The sequence below is a fragment of the Lithobates pipiens genome, unplaced genomic scaffold (genome assembly GCF_037356315.1).
Source record: "Lithobates pipiens isolate NorthernLeopardFrog02 unplaced genomic scaffold, aLitPip1_a1.2 Scaffold_22, whole genome shotgun sequence".
NCBI classification, from domain to species: domain Eukaryota; kingdom Metazoa; phylum Chordata; class Amphibia; order Anura; family Ranidae; genus Lithobates; species Lithobates pipiens.
In genome coordinates this window covers 319,341,410-319,354,467 of record NW_027507784.1, presented here as the reverse complement: position 1 = coordinate 319,354,467, position 13,058 = coordinate 319,341,410, and the positions used below count along the sequence as shown (strand labels likewise).

The following is a 13,058-nucleotide window of genomic DNA, read 5'->3' as shown; positions in this document are numbered from 1 at the left end:
AGACTTGCTTCTGACTTTTTCGCACAAAGGGATTTTAGAGGGATAAATGAATTGTGGCATTTCTCTCTATAATTTACTAACCTCATTATGTCACATGCAGAAGTAATTGTCCATGCGGTGGAAGGAAGAACAAAGATCAGTGTGTCTTCGTTTGAGAAAAAAACAAAACAAAAAGACAGGATTCTCTAAGCTCCCCAATCCCTGCATCACAATTTGCCTTTGAAAAAGAGAAGTTTGCTCCCATGCCTGTCTGTAAATCTGACAGCGGTGTTGTCAGCCTTTCCTGTGCACCCGCCAAAACTGGCACCTGTCCGATTACCCGAATTGTCAAACGAAAGATGCCGGGTGGGAGGCAAAAGCGATTTTCGTTTTTTATTGGTCGAGGCTTGGAGAAGAGACATATAGGGGAAAATTTACTAAAAACGGGTGCACACAGAATCTGGTGCAGAGAAACCAATCAGCTTCCAGTTGTTGCCCATCGTTCACGCTGAAGGCGGGTTTGAAATCATGCAAGTTCAGCTAAAGGATTTCGAACCTGCATTTCAGTGCGAGTTTGGGATGATTTGAAAGACATCTGTGCGGGTTCACGCACAGATGTCTACTGAAATTGCCCCTGAAGTCGGCAAAAGTTGTGCAGGAACTACTTCTGGAAAAATCGGTGTGGCACCGCAGAGTGGGTGTCACACTGATTCGGATGGTGCAATTGTGCTGGATGTGAACAGGGGCTGACTGACAGCTTAATTGAACAAGCTGAAGTTAGAAGTGAATTGGTTACAATGCCCAGCTGCACCAGATGTCTGCTCCTTTTTAGTAAATCTTCCCCAAAATGTCTGTTCAGCCTTTCTCAACTGCCTGATATCAAACATGGCACGTTATGAGCATTCCAAGCTGGCCAATCAAAAAAAAACAAAAAAAAACAAACACACAGAACATGGAAGATGACTAGGGGAAAACATCAGCTCCAGCAAGGAAGTTGCTGATGTTGCATCGTCGGAGTGTAGGTAAGTTTAGTTCTGCTCTGAACTATAACATTTTGAATCAAGTATATCCAGTATGGTCCTCTTAAAACATTTTATCAACTCGCGTATTCAGGGAAATTGACCCCACCTCCATCTAAAAACTGTACTTGAGTCACCGCCATCTGATCGTTCCTTGCAGCCATTACCTTTTGTACCACCTCCCCTTCCCTTTAGATTGTAAGTTCAATGAGCAGGGCTCTTATTCCTTCTATATTGAACTGTATTTGTAATTGTACTGTCCCCATTTTTTTTTTGTAAAGTGCTGCGTAAACTGTTGGAGTTATATAAATCCTGCAAAATAATAATTCTAAATCAGTAGATCTTACACAAAAGATTAAACATAAATGACTGTAAGAAGGTAAGGCTGAGTCTGTTAGCCAGGCTACTAACTACAGACCCACCACAAAAAACCCATGAGGGCCAAACTCACATCTGTATCAAATCTTCCGAAGTTTATGAGACCAGGGTTGCTCAGGTCGCCCGGTTTGCGGTTGTAAATGCTGAGCACAAAGTTCAGCGTGAAGGTGGAGATCATAGAAGCAAAGAACTGTGAAAGAAGAGAAAAAGACATAAATCATAAAAAAAAAAAAAAAAAAAAAAAAAAAAAAGTTAAAACTTTGTCAATGGGTAAAATAGCTCGATGTGAGACTTGACATTTTGATATCTGCAGGAAGACGTTGCAGGAGGATAAAAATAAGCATGAAATTGTCCAGAAAACGTGAAACAGTTGTACCTGGAACAAACGTGCATTCATCTCTTCATTCATACCGGTGAAGGTATTACATGGCTCAACACCGACTGAATCGGTTCGTAATTGGAACCTTTAGCTGGGCCCCTGCAAGTTAATACCATAAGGTGCAAGGTCCTTTGACAGGCATGTCTGTCATACTGTTCTAATATGTTGTACATACTAGCACATTATGACAAACTTACCTTTCAGATTTTTATTTTAATGGGTCTCCCAGGGAAGTTAATGTCATAATGTGCTAGTATGTACCACATATTAGAACAGTATGACAGACATGCCTGTCAAAGGACCCCCCCCCCCCCCTCCCAGCGCTAAGCTGTTAGCACTGGGGCTCTTCCATCTTCTCCTGATCTTCCTACCAGGTTTGGATTGTTCGCGCTGCTCGAATGGCCAGGCCAGGATTATGTCAATCCCACGCATATGCATGGAAGTCACTGCACCATGACACAGAGAGGTAATGTAAATGGTAAACGTAATCTGAGCTGTGCATGCTTGGCTCAGTGTAGATCATCACTGACAGGTCGGGAGAACCATTTATGACAGAGGAGACCCTACTTAAAAACCCTGCTGATCATCATTTAAAAAAAAAAAATAATCTACTTCCCGACTGACATATGTATCCTTGAGAAGTGGCGGTGATATCTGGATGATGGCTGCAGCTAACAGCCATCATCCATAAACCATTCTGTAGCTCCAGCAATGGACTTTTTTTTTAGTAAAAGTGATCAGAGCAGCTGCCCAATCACTTTAACAAGTGGCATAAAGACCAAATTATATATATATATATATATATATATATATATATATATATATATATATATATATATAATGTTTGGGGGTTCCAACTAATTTTTTTAGCAAACAAACAAATGCAGATTTTTACAAAATATGGGTGACATTTCCGAACTGGACAGGGCAGCTAGTGGTTGATATATAGAAAAAAAATATATATAAAATTGCTTTTGAAATTACTTTTTTTTTTTTTAAACTTCTTTTATTAACAACAATCATGGCATACAGGTGATATTCAACATACATGTTGCATATCAGCATTGTGCTTGGAACGATTCATGAAATTACTTTAAAACATATTAGAGCCAATAAGAGATTGCAGACAAAAAGTGCAAATTTACATTATACCTGCTCAGTTTTTCTCCCAGGCATCGCTCTACTGCACCAGTCCACCCCACACACGTTGCCAGTAAACGCTGACTTTTCCAATCTCACCTACAGCATGCTTTTTGCCAAGCCACTCATTCAGAAGGCCTGGTGTGTCAGTACTAAGAAATCTGAAAGTAGCGGATTACAGAAAGTAGACCATACATAGTCTAGGAAGCATGCTTCCACTGAACCTGTGAGGTGCTCTGTGGAATATGATTGCCATGGAACAAACAGAATCAAGACCAATTGAAGTCTCGCACTCTTTTTATAGACATGTGCTCCGAAATGTTATACGAGCTTCACTATTGAATGGAAGTGCTTTAGAATACTATGGGGGTGATTTACTAAAGGTTAAATAGACTGCACTTTTGCAAGTGCAATTATTCCAGCGCTTAATAAATTTAGGTGAAGGTCTGCTGACTTCCATTAACCAATCATAAGCAAGCAAAAATTTTTTTTTTTTTGTTTCCTTACATGTGACTGGGTATTTTTGCAAAGAGAAGCTTTACCTCATTTACTAAGTTTTGGCGTAGAGATGGGCCCGGGTGTGTTTGGGATCCTAGTCCCAACCCACCTGCCTGATCCTGCCAGGAAATCGACACTACACACCACTAATCACAGGCTGCGAGACATTTTCCGGCCCGCAGTTGCACAGACTGGAAAATGTCTCACTGCCTGCGATTAGTGGTGTGCAGAGGAACGGCTTCCTGGCGGGATCTGGCAAGTGGGTTGAGACTAGGATCCCAAACACACCTGAGCTCATCTCTACTCTGGAGCAACTGCACTTGCGACGTGAACAGTCCATTTGCCTTTAGTACATCAACCCCCAATGCCACGTACACACGGTCAGACTTTCCGGCGGGAAATGTTCCATGTGAGCTTGTTGTCCGAAAGTCTGACCGTGTATGCTCCATCGAACATTTGCTGTCAAAATTTCCGGCCACAAATGTTTAAGAGCAGGTTGTCAAATTTTCCGCCAACTTCACTTTGTTGTTGGAAATTCCGATTGTGTGTACACAAGTCCGTCGCACAAAAGTTCCACGCATGCTCGGAATCAAGCAAAAGGAGCCGCACTGGCTATTGAATTTCCTTTTTTTGGCTCACCGTACGTGTTGTACGTCACCACGTTCTCACGATTGGGATTTTGGGCCAACGTTTGTGTGACCGTGTGTATGCAAGACAAGTTTGAGCCAACGTCCTTCAGATAATAAAAAAACATGGTTTTGTTGGTGGAAAATCCAATCGTGTGTACGGGGCATTAAGTCTCTTCTGGTGCCTATTGGACTGCACAGTCATATTTAGACACCCTACACAACTGAGAAAGTTGAGGTAAGAAAATAAAAACAAGGGTTGGTTAGTACAAAGTCTGACTGCGTAGCTTTCTGTGACTTTAAGTGGACATTACGGCACATAATGTGAATGTTCTGATTTTAAACACAGTGTTAGCTGCAGAGAATTTGTGTTCTAGGGTGGCTACATTTGCTCCCTATGCCCCCCTTGTGTATGTTAATGTAGACACCTTCTCCTGCTTGTCCCTGAGATGGGCTACACAACTGTGTGCAGACTCTATGGATGCTGTATTACAGATAGAGAGGAGCTTGTGAATAGAATTAAGGGCATTGCTCACTCTACACCAGTAGCAATAAAGTACATCAGTGGAGAATCGGGAGTGTGCACAGGGCACAGAAGACTGAAAGCAAAAAATCAAAACAATAAAAAAAAAAAAAAAAGGTAAAAAAAATTATAGTAAAAAAAATAAATAAAATACTTAATATTTTAGAATAATTCATGTGAAACTCAATTTCTTGGGAACATGCTGGATTTGTTTTACTGCCAAAAGATTTGTAAATGTATGCACAAATCTGTGATCCGCCAACTCTTGCCACGCTATACACATTCACCTGCACATTTAATGTCAAAGCTTTGACCTACTAGCAAGCATCACTGACAGTTGCCACCCTCAGCTATTGTGTGTTCAAGTATGGACTCCTATCCACAATTTTACAGAAAAGACACTCACTCCCCTCTACCTGCTTGGAGTCATCCGTTAACATATGCAGGCAATTCCTGTAGTGTTCGTTCCACTGTTTTTTAATCTTTTGGCTGGGTTAGGTGAGGTCAAGAACAGACTTTTGCCAATTCTTGTGATAAGGATCAGTCAGTTTATCTCCCCTGGCCTCAAGATACTGCGCCATCTGAGAACATTTCCAGTACTGGAACAGAACAAGGTCCGCTCTGTCTGCTACAAAAGCTGCTGGCTAAAATTCTGGCATTTTACTAGAAACAGACTGATCTACAAAACACCAAATATCTTTAAACTTTTGTGTCAGAGAACATGTAGAAGAATCTATATACACAATGCGGACCATGCGGACTGGAGAGGGCAGAATCTGGTGCAGCTCCGCATCTAAACCAATCAGCTTCCAGTTTGTTTGCTTTTTTTGTTAAAGCTTAAATTTAACAAGCTGGTTAGAAGCCAATTGGCTACCATGCACAGCTACACCAGATTTTGCACTCAGTTTTAGCAAATCAACCTCAAAGTGAATACCGTAATGGCCAGCGGGTGCGCAAACAATGAGGACTTAAAGGATAAGTTCACCTTTTGGAAAATGTTACATATTACACCCATATTTAGGGTGGAACATGTTCCAGCAGCTGCAGCCATCAGCCATTTCCCCTCTCCCCAGTGAAAGCAGGCTGGCATCTTCCCCGGGCGCCCGCTGTCACTCTTTGAAACTAACATGGCTGTGTGGGACTGCGCCCGCCCAGTCACGTCATTTGGTTCACAGTCCTCTGAATGAAAAACAAGTGACAACAGCCTTTGTGGCTGTTGGCTTGTAGTTCTCAATGAGCTACCACGGCGCTGTTGAGCGCTCTGGTAGTTCATTCATTCTTCCCATCAGTGAGTATCTGCTTGATCATACGAGGTACGAGCAAATAGACACAATGACAGGTCTTCAGGAGTCTTGCATGGTACCAACAATCTGCTGATTGCAGGTGCAATGCTTTACAGGCTGCAAAAAAAAAAAAAAAAGAAGAATGCGCATTATTTTATTTTTTGTTAAAAGGTGAACTTATCCTTTAAAAGTGACACTAAAAACTTAAAGTGGAGTTCCACCCAAAAGTGAAACCTCTGCTTATCTGCTTCCACCCCCAATCTCTGGTGCAACATTAGGCACCTTTCAGAGGAGGGAGGGGGACGGGTACCTTTTTGACAGGTACCCTTTCCCACCTCCGGGTGACGGCACCATGGCACCATAGCACCATCCCTCGGGTGTCCCCCCCCCCCTTCATCCACCACCGGCCAGTTACAAAGCTAATGCGCAGTAAGGCACCAGCTGTGAGGCCGAAAGGCTTCACTGCTGATTTGCCTTACCAGGAATGGCGGTGGCTGCACCCGGGAGTCAATCCTAAAAATCGGCTGGGGAGCCGACAGCGCAGTATTTGTAGCTCCTGACTTTCTCACGGAAAGCACAGCGGAAGCACAGCTCAGTATGGAGAGCGGGAGGAGGAGCCGGCCAAATTAACTTTTTATGTTTAACCGCAAGTGATTGGTTGCTAGGACAAAGGGTGGTCCTAAGCAACCAATCAGCAGCTTGCTAATATGAAAAAATAAATCACTCTGCCAGCTCCGCCCCTCTGTCTAGAACTGTGCTGCCTCTCAGTCTCCACTGTGGAAAGAGGTAGGAGACTATGCTAGGCAGATATTACTGCTATAGGGGAAAGGGGGAGGGGGTGGTGATGTGAAGGGGGCAGAGGGCAGAGTCACCTCCATAGCAGTGTCCTCTACCACCCTTCACATCACCCTCACTCCCCCCACCCAAACCCTGCATTCTGAGCTCAAAGCACTCCTGATGCCTGCATTCTCATTATAATGCACCCCTAAACGGTCTTTTTTGTTTTTGGAAAAGGCAAAGTAATGTACCTATACGATCTGGTGATTTTTACCACATAGCGTTAGCACTTGCCAATAGTTTTAGAAGGTTATAATGAAAAAACATCCTTCAGAAAGAGCAGGGCACTTACTATTCTCCATGTAAGCAGCTGGTTCCAAAATGAGGCGCCCTCTTCCAAGCTAAAAAGTACGCCACCTACAGAACACAAAGACAGAACACACACAGATGACACAGGATCCAATGTAATGTGCACCACATCCACTTAAAGTGTTAATAAACCCAGAGTAAGAAAAACTCTCATGCTATTGCACTCCAATGATAGGAAATGACGTGCCCCGGAAAGTCTTGCGGGTGGAGTGCAACCCAGCGTTTTTAGTTTCCATTTCATGACCAATTACGATTTAATGGATGCAAGTGCAATTTTAATTGTCCTTTTAATAAAATGTAAATCTACTACACTAAGGCCCCTTTCACACTGGGGCGCTTTGCAGGCGCTACAGAGCTAAAAATAGTGCCTGCAAAGCGCCCTGAAACAGCCGCTGCTGTATCTCACACTGGAGAGGTGCACTTACAGGACGTAAAAACAAAAAAAACAAAAAACTCCTGCAAGCAGTTTTAACCCTTTTTCGGCCGATAGCAGGGGTTCAAACCCCCCCGCTAGCGGCCAATTACCGTTGCTAAAACGGTCGGTAAATCGGCGCTAAAAATAACGCTGTTCTACCGCCGACGCCGCTCCCGCCCCAGTGTGAAAAGGGCCTATGAGAGGTTTCATGACATCTTCCCCTTGTGAGCGAGGCAGTAATTCCTGTTCTTAAGGGTACAAGGGCTGAAACGCTAGGCCAATCAGGAGAAAATCCTGCTCCAAACTACCTTCAATGCTACCCGTATAACCAAAAATGGAGGTCACATTTTTCATTGAATAGGAACATGAAAGACAAGACTTGGAAGGCACTCATCCTGTGCTTGCATACTCCTACTTGCCTTCTTTACAATAAAACATTTTCTGCAAGAATAGAAGAATAGATTGCACTAATTAAATCTCAGGCTACCTTCATAGACTTAAGGCAGTATTCCCAACTATCTTTTCCCAACCGCATCAGACACTGAGGTAGGAGGAAGCTGTGGTCACAAGGGGAAGCTGTGGTTTGAGTTCTCAGACTTCCCAAAGAAATAACTACATCTGACAAATTTTCCTTATTTTGTCCTGGAAACTAATATTACAGGACGTAAAAAAGAATTGGAAAAAAATAAAAAATAAAACATAATTCAATTTAATTTAATACAGCTATGACTTCATTGGAAAATATTTTAATTACATTTCAATTACATAGAACAAGCTTAAGTAGCCGCCAGCATAGCGCTTAGACGAGGAGCAGTATTAGCCAATAGGCTTTGCAGATTTCTTCTTGTTTACAAATTTAACATGCACAAGGTCTTCCTGCTCCCGGATGCTCGGGGTCTTCCTGCTCCCGGATGCTCGGGGTCTTCCTGCTCCCGGATGCTCGGGGTCTTCCTGCTCCCGGATGCTCGGGGTCTTCATGCTTCCGGATGCTCGAGGTCTTCATGCTTCCGGATGCTCGAGGTCTTCATGCTTAGGGATGACCTCACCCCAGTGCTGCTGCTTTTAGATTGTCAAATTGCAAATCCTAGATGAGGTTTTATTGCTTTGCTGCAAAGTAGTAGGCAGGGAGGGTCCATGGCCTGGTTGTGCACTTTACAAGAGGTGCCCAAACAGAACTAAAAACCCACAGGCAGGTGAAACCATTAAATCAGTATACCTCTGTTGAGAATTTAGCTGTTTAACTGGACTCCAGCTTTAAAATGCTGACACAAAACGAATAAAATGTAACTGTAATGTCACCGCCTCAAACCCAACTGAGGTAGTAACAGGTAGCAAGGAGCCCTTGAATAATTATTAACATGCCCAGCATGGAATACTTAAAGTGAATATAAATCCAATGTCATCCTTTCTAAACTACTGCCATAGGGGTTATCTATAAGAATATACATGCCTCCTGCATGTATCTTTACCCGTCAAATGTCTCCCCTCTGCTAGGAGACCCGAAAAAAACTGCAGATTCTGTGGGTGGGTCTGTTGTCTGGAGCTCGGTGGGTGGAGTTGTGATGTCAGTAGACTCCCCGCCCACCTCTACACTCCCCTTGTCAACATGCATTTTCTCCTATGTATTTCTTACACTGAACTTCTGCTATGATCACTAACACCCAGTGAAAAGACAGGAAAGTAACCACATGACTTCAGCATGCCAAATCATGCTGAGGTGGGGGAACATCCAAACCTGGGGGGAGGGAATTAAAAAAAATAATGCATGTCTCTTAGGCTAGAGATATGTAAATCACCTGTCACTCACAGCAAGGGGGAGGATTTGAAAAGGTTTTTCTCCGTTTGTCAAGATTTATCTCACTGAACAATAAAAGAGGATTGCTCAGAGATGGAATAACTCTTTGTGGCAAGACTGGGCTCAAATGATAGCAAATCTTATACACTTACACTTTAAAGTGAATATAAACCCAGTTCATGAAATTTGAGCTGGGCACATCTGCAGTGTTTTGTTTTTTTATCTCTCATCAAAGCACTATCTCCCGTAGCTTTCTCCTGCTCCATTCTTCTGTTATCAGCCTGACAAGCTCTTGGAGAAGGGAGCCTGAAGTGTGTGTCGGGAAGGTTGCTATAAATAGATTAGCAGACTGTGAAACTATTCACAGGCAAGATCTTTATGTGTGGAAAGGGAGTGTGTGCCTGTTCTCCAATCTGCTGTCTCACAATGTATAGCAATAATCCACTCCTACAAATGAACGAGGAAGTGGGAAAAAAATAAATAAATAAATAAATCACGACGTGCAACAGATATACATGTAAAACTTATGTAGGGAGATTTGTTTCATCCCTGTGTATCATCTGAGACTGTTCGCTTCACTGGGTATATGTGAGGGTTTTACATCCACTTTAAGCAAACAGGTTCTCTTTAGATATATGCTCAGGCCAAGAAATTATTTCCATAAGTCCACAAATAGATGCTCTAAAAAGAATTGAAGTCGCTGCCAGGAAAATACAAAAATAAGGCCTATAAAATGGCAGTATGGGCTTACAGATATAAATAAATAAATCTCCTGGTTTAAAAAAACTGTATTAGATGACCAAGTATGCCAGCCTGGCAGCACACAAAGCATGCCCCATTTCAGCATAAAATGGGGAGCATCAGGGGGGAGGGGGATCAATAGCTGTCATTTACCAGCTTTCCCCTGAAAGTAAAGAACAATTTGTTCACTTATTTACCATAAAGGTAAAAAGTTTGTCAAGGTTTTCAATGGATTCTATTCGTATAAAATATCACTACATAAACAAACAAACAAAAAAATGATGTGAATTTACACAAGTGTGCACCACTGCATAATCAGAAATTCAACACATTTGCAATAAGTTTTCTGCGCTGGCTTCTTTGGAAAATGAATGAGCAGTGACAATTCAGTTATTAGGGAGCCAATCCAGAAAACAGTAAAACGTGAAGTATAGCTAAACTGGAATGTAGAAGGGCGACCTTTGTGCATGTGCAGTGTTGGCAGAGGGATGTAAATCATCTGAATGCCTAAGCAGTACTTTCCATCTTAAAATAACAAATGATACTTGACACAATAGTAATAACAGTAAAAATAAAAGGCCTAAATATCCACTTTATGCATTAACCACTTCGCATCCAGGCCAATTCTGACATTTCTCTCCTACATATAAAATTCATAATTCTTTTGCTAGAAAATTACATAGAACCCCAAACATTATATATGTTTTTCTTAGCAAAGACCCTAGAGAATACAATGGTAGTTGTTGCAACTTTTTATCTCGCACGGTATTTGCGCAGGAATGTTTCGAACATGTCTTTTTCAGAAAAAAAACTGTTTCATCCTTAAAAAAAAAAAAAAAAGAAAAAAAAACAGTACAGTTAGCCCAATTTTTTTTGCATAATGTGAAAGATGAAGATATGCCGAGTAAATAGATACCCAATATGTCACTCTTCAAAATTGCACACGTTCGTGGAATGGCACCAAACTTTGGTATTTAAAAATCCCCATAGGTGACACTTTAAATTTTTTTGCTGGTTACATGTTTTAAATTACAGAGGAGGTCTAGGGCTAGAATTATTGCTCTCGCCCTAACGTTCGCGGTGATACCTCACAGGGACAGGGGTGCTTGAAATTTTTTTTTTTTGTTGTTAATTTTACTTTTTTTTATTTTATTTTTTTAGTTTGACACTTTAAAAAAAAAAATGTGATTACTTTTATTCCTATTACAAGGAACGTAAACATCCCTTGTAATAGGAATACTGCATGATCGGAACCTATTTACAGTGAGATATGGGGTAAGACCCCACATCTCACCTCTAGGCTGGGAAGCCTAAAATAAAAAAAATAAAATAAAATAAAATATAAAAAGCGATCACGGCTTCCCAGCCAAGGTGGCACCGTTCTTTTGAATGCAGAGGCCGGGCGTGACGTCATAACATTGCGCCCGGCCTCCAAACGATCATAGAGACTCCGGGGACCATCTGGTCCGCCGGAAATCTCTATGATAACATCCGGGGGCCGGCAGATTCTGTGACCGACTTGCCGATGGAAGCGGCGAGTCGGTAGAAGCACCGGAGGGCGGCGGGAGAGGGGGGGTTAGTTCCGCCGCCCGTAAGAATGATCAAGCGGCGGAACATAAAAAATATTGTTTTTTTCCCCAAAATTGTCACTTTTTTGTTTATAGCGCAAAAAATAAAAACCCGCGGAGGTACTTGGACATTCATTTTATTTGGGTACATCGTCGTATGACCGCACAATTGTCAGTTAAAGTAACGCAGCGCCGTATCACAGAAAAAATGCAAAAGGTGGAACACTGTACACCCTTCCCCATTCTGACTGATCAGCAACTACACAGTGAATCACTTCAGTCCTTCCTGGAAGCACCGCAGGAGAAAAGCGGGATTTCAAATCCCCAGACTGCTAGACCGGCTGCGTGGGCACCGACAGCTCAGCATCATATGAGGCAAGTACAGCAGGGATCAGGGGAGATTTTGGGAGGCTGTTCTGTTAGTTCAGCCTTTAGAACCACTTTAATGTGTGTGTTCACCTTTAAGAGAAAAAGGGAAAAGGTGAAGGCTTTTTACCTTCATGCATAGAATGCATTGGCTCCCGCTGCTGTCAACCACAGCCAGTGAGGAGGAGGTGGGGTTGAGCAGTGGTCTCCGTCTTATGGAGAGCGGGCTCAGGAGCAAGCACAGAAGAGAGCTTTCATAGCAAGTGGCTTGCTATGGGGACACTCTGCAGGGGGGAGGGGCCCAGAGTGACATTGGGTGACCCGAGAAGAGGAGGATCGGGGCTGCTCTGTGCAAAACTTTTACACAGAGCAGGCAAGTATAACGTTTTAGTTTTTTAAATTTTTGCCTTTACAAACGCATTAAGTATTTGATCAGTTAAATACTTCTTACTATTATCAGAAGAGGCCCCAATATATACAAAGATACTGAGAAGAGTTTCACATAGTAAGGAGACACATACCGACTGGCGCTCCAAAAGCTGCCGACACCCCAGCAGCGGCCCCTGCTGACACAAAGTCCCTCTTCTCTGTGTCCCTGCGGAAGTACTCAAACATCTGCAAAGACACAAAATAATCATTCACAAATAAGTCCTGCTGTGAACACCCGCTGCAAGTAAGGCCTCAGGACTGAGTGATAACAGACTCCAGGAGGGAAATTTACTAAAACTGGAGCACTCAATCTGGTGCAGCTGTGGATGGTAGCCAATCAGCTTCTAACTTCAGCTTGTTCAATTAAGCTTTGAGAATAAAACCTGGAAGCCGATTGGTTTCTATGCAGAGCTGCACCAGATTTTGCACTCTCCAATTTCAGTAAATCCCCCCCAAAATGTGTATTTATCACAACAGCAGACAAATGTAATCTATTGTAGCTTTCTTTGGATGTGATGGTTGCATTTGTTTGTTTACGCTTTTATTCCTTTGTATCCACCCGATGGTGCTATATGTAAAGTCAGCCATAGCCGTATTAAAATTTAGATCCATCTATGGACATGGTTCCCCATTGACAACGTCATTTATGACGAAACGCGTCTGGGAAGGCACGCAGTGACGCCATCACGTTGTAGAAGGGGAGGACGGGCTCCCGAATGCCGGCCGGCTTTTTATGCTCTATTGTGCATGCTGTATCTGAATCGATGCTCATG

At 42.6% G+C, this 13,058-nt stretch overlaps 1 protein-coding gene across 1 annotated transcript in view; it reads right to left on the bottom strand.

The window, feature by feature from the left end:
* Positions 1-13,058, bottom strand: part of CLCN7 (chloride voltage-gated channel 7) — a 90,161-nt gene that overhangs the window by 34,502 nt on the left and 42,601 nt on the right. The window contains exons 10-12 of the mRNA XM_077449473.1: positions 12,378-12,471; positions 6,955-7,019; positions 1,450-1,566 (exon numbers count right to left, since the gene is read on the bottom strand). Of these exons, the coding sequence (XP_077305599.1) occupies positions 1,450-1,566; positions 6,955-7,019; positions 12,378-12,471 (276 nt within the window). The remainder of the gene's footprint in view (positions 1-1,449; positions 1,567-6,954; positions 7,020-12,377; positions 12,472-13,058) is intronic.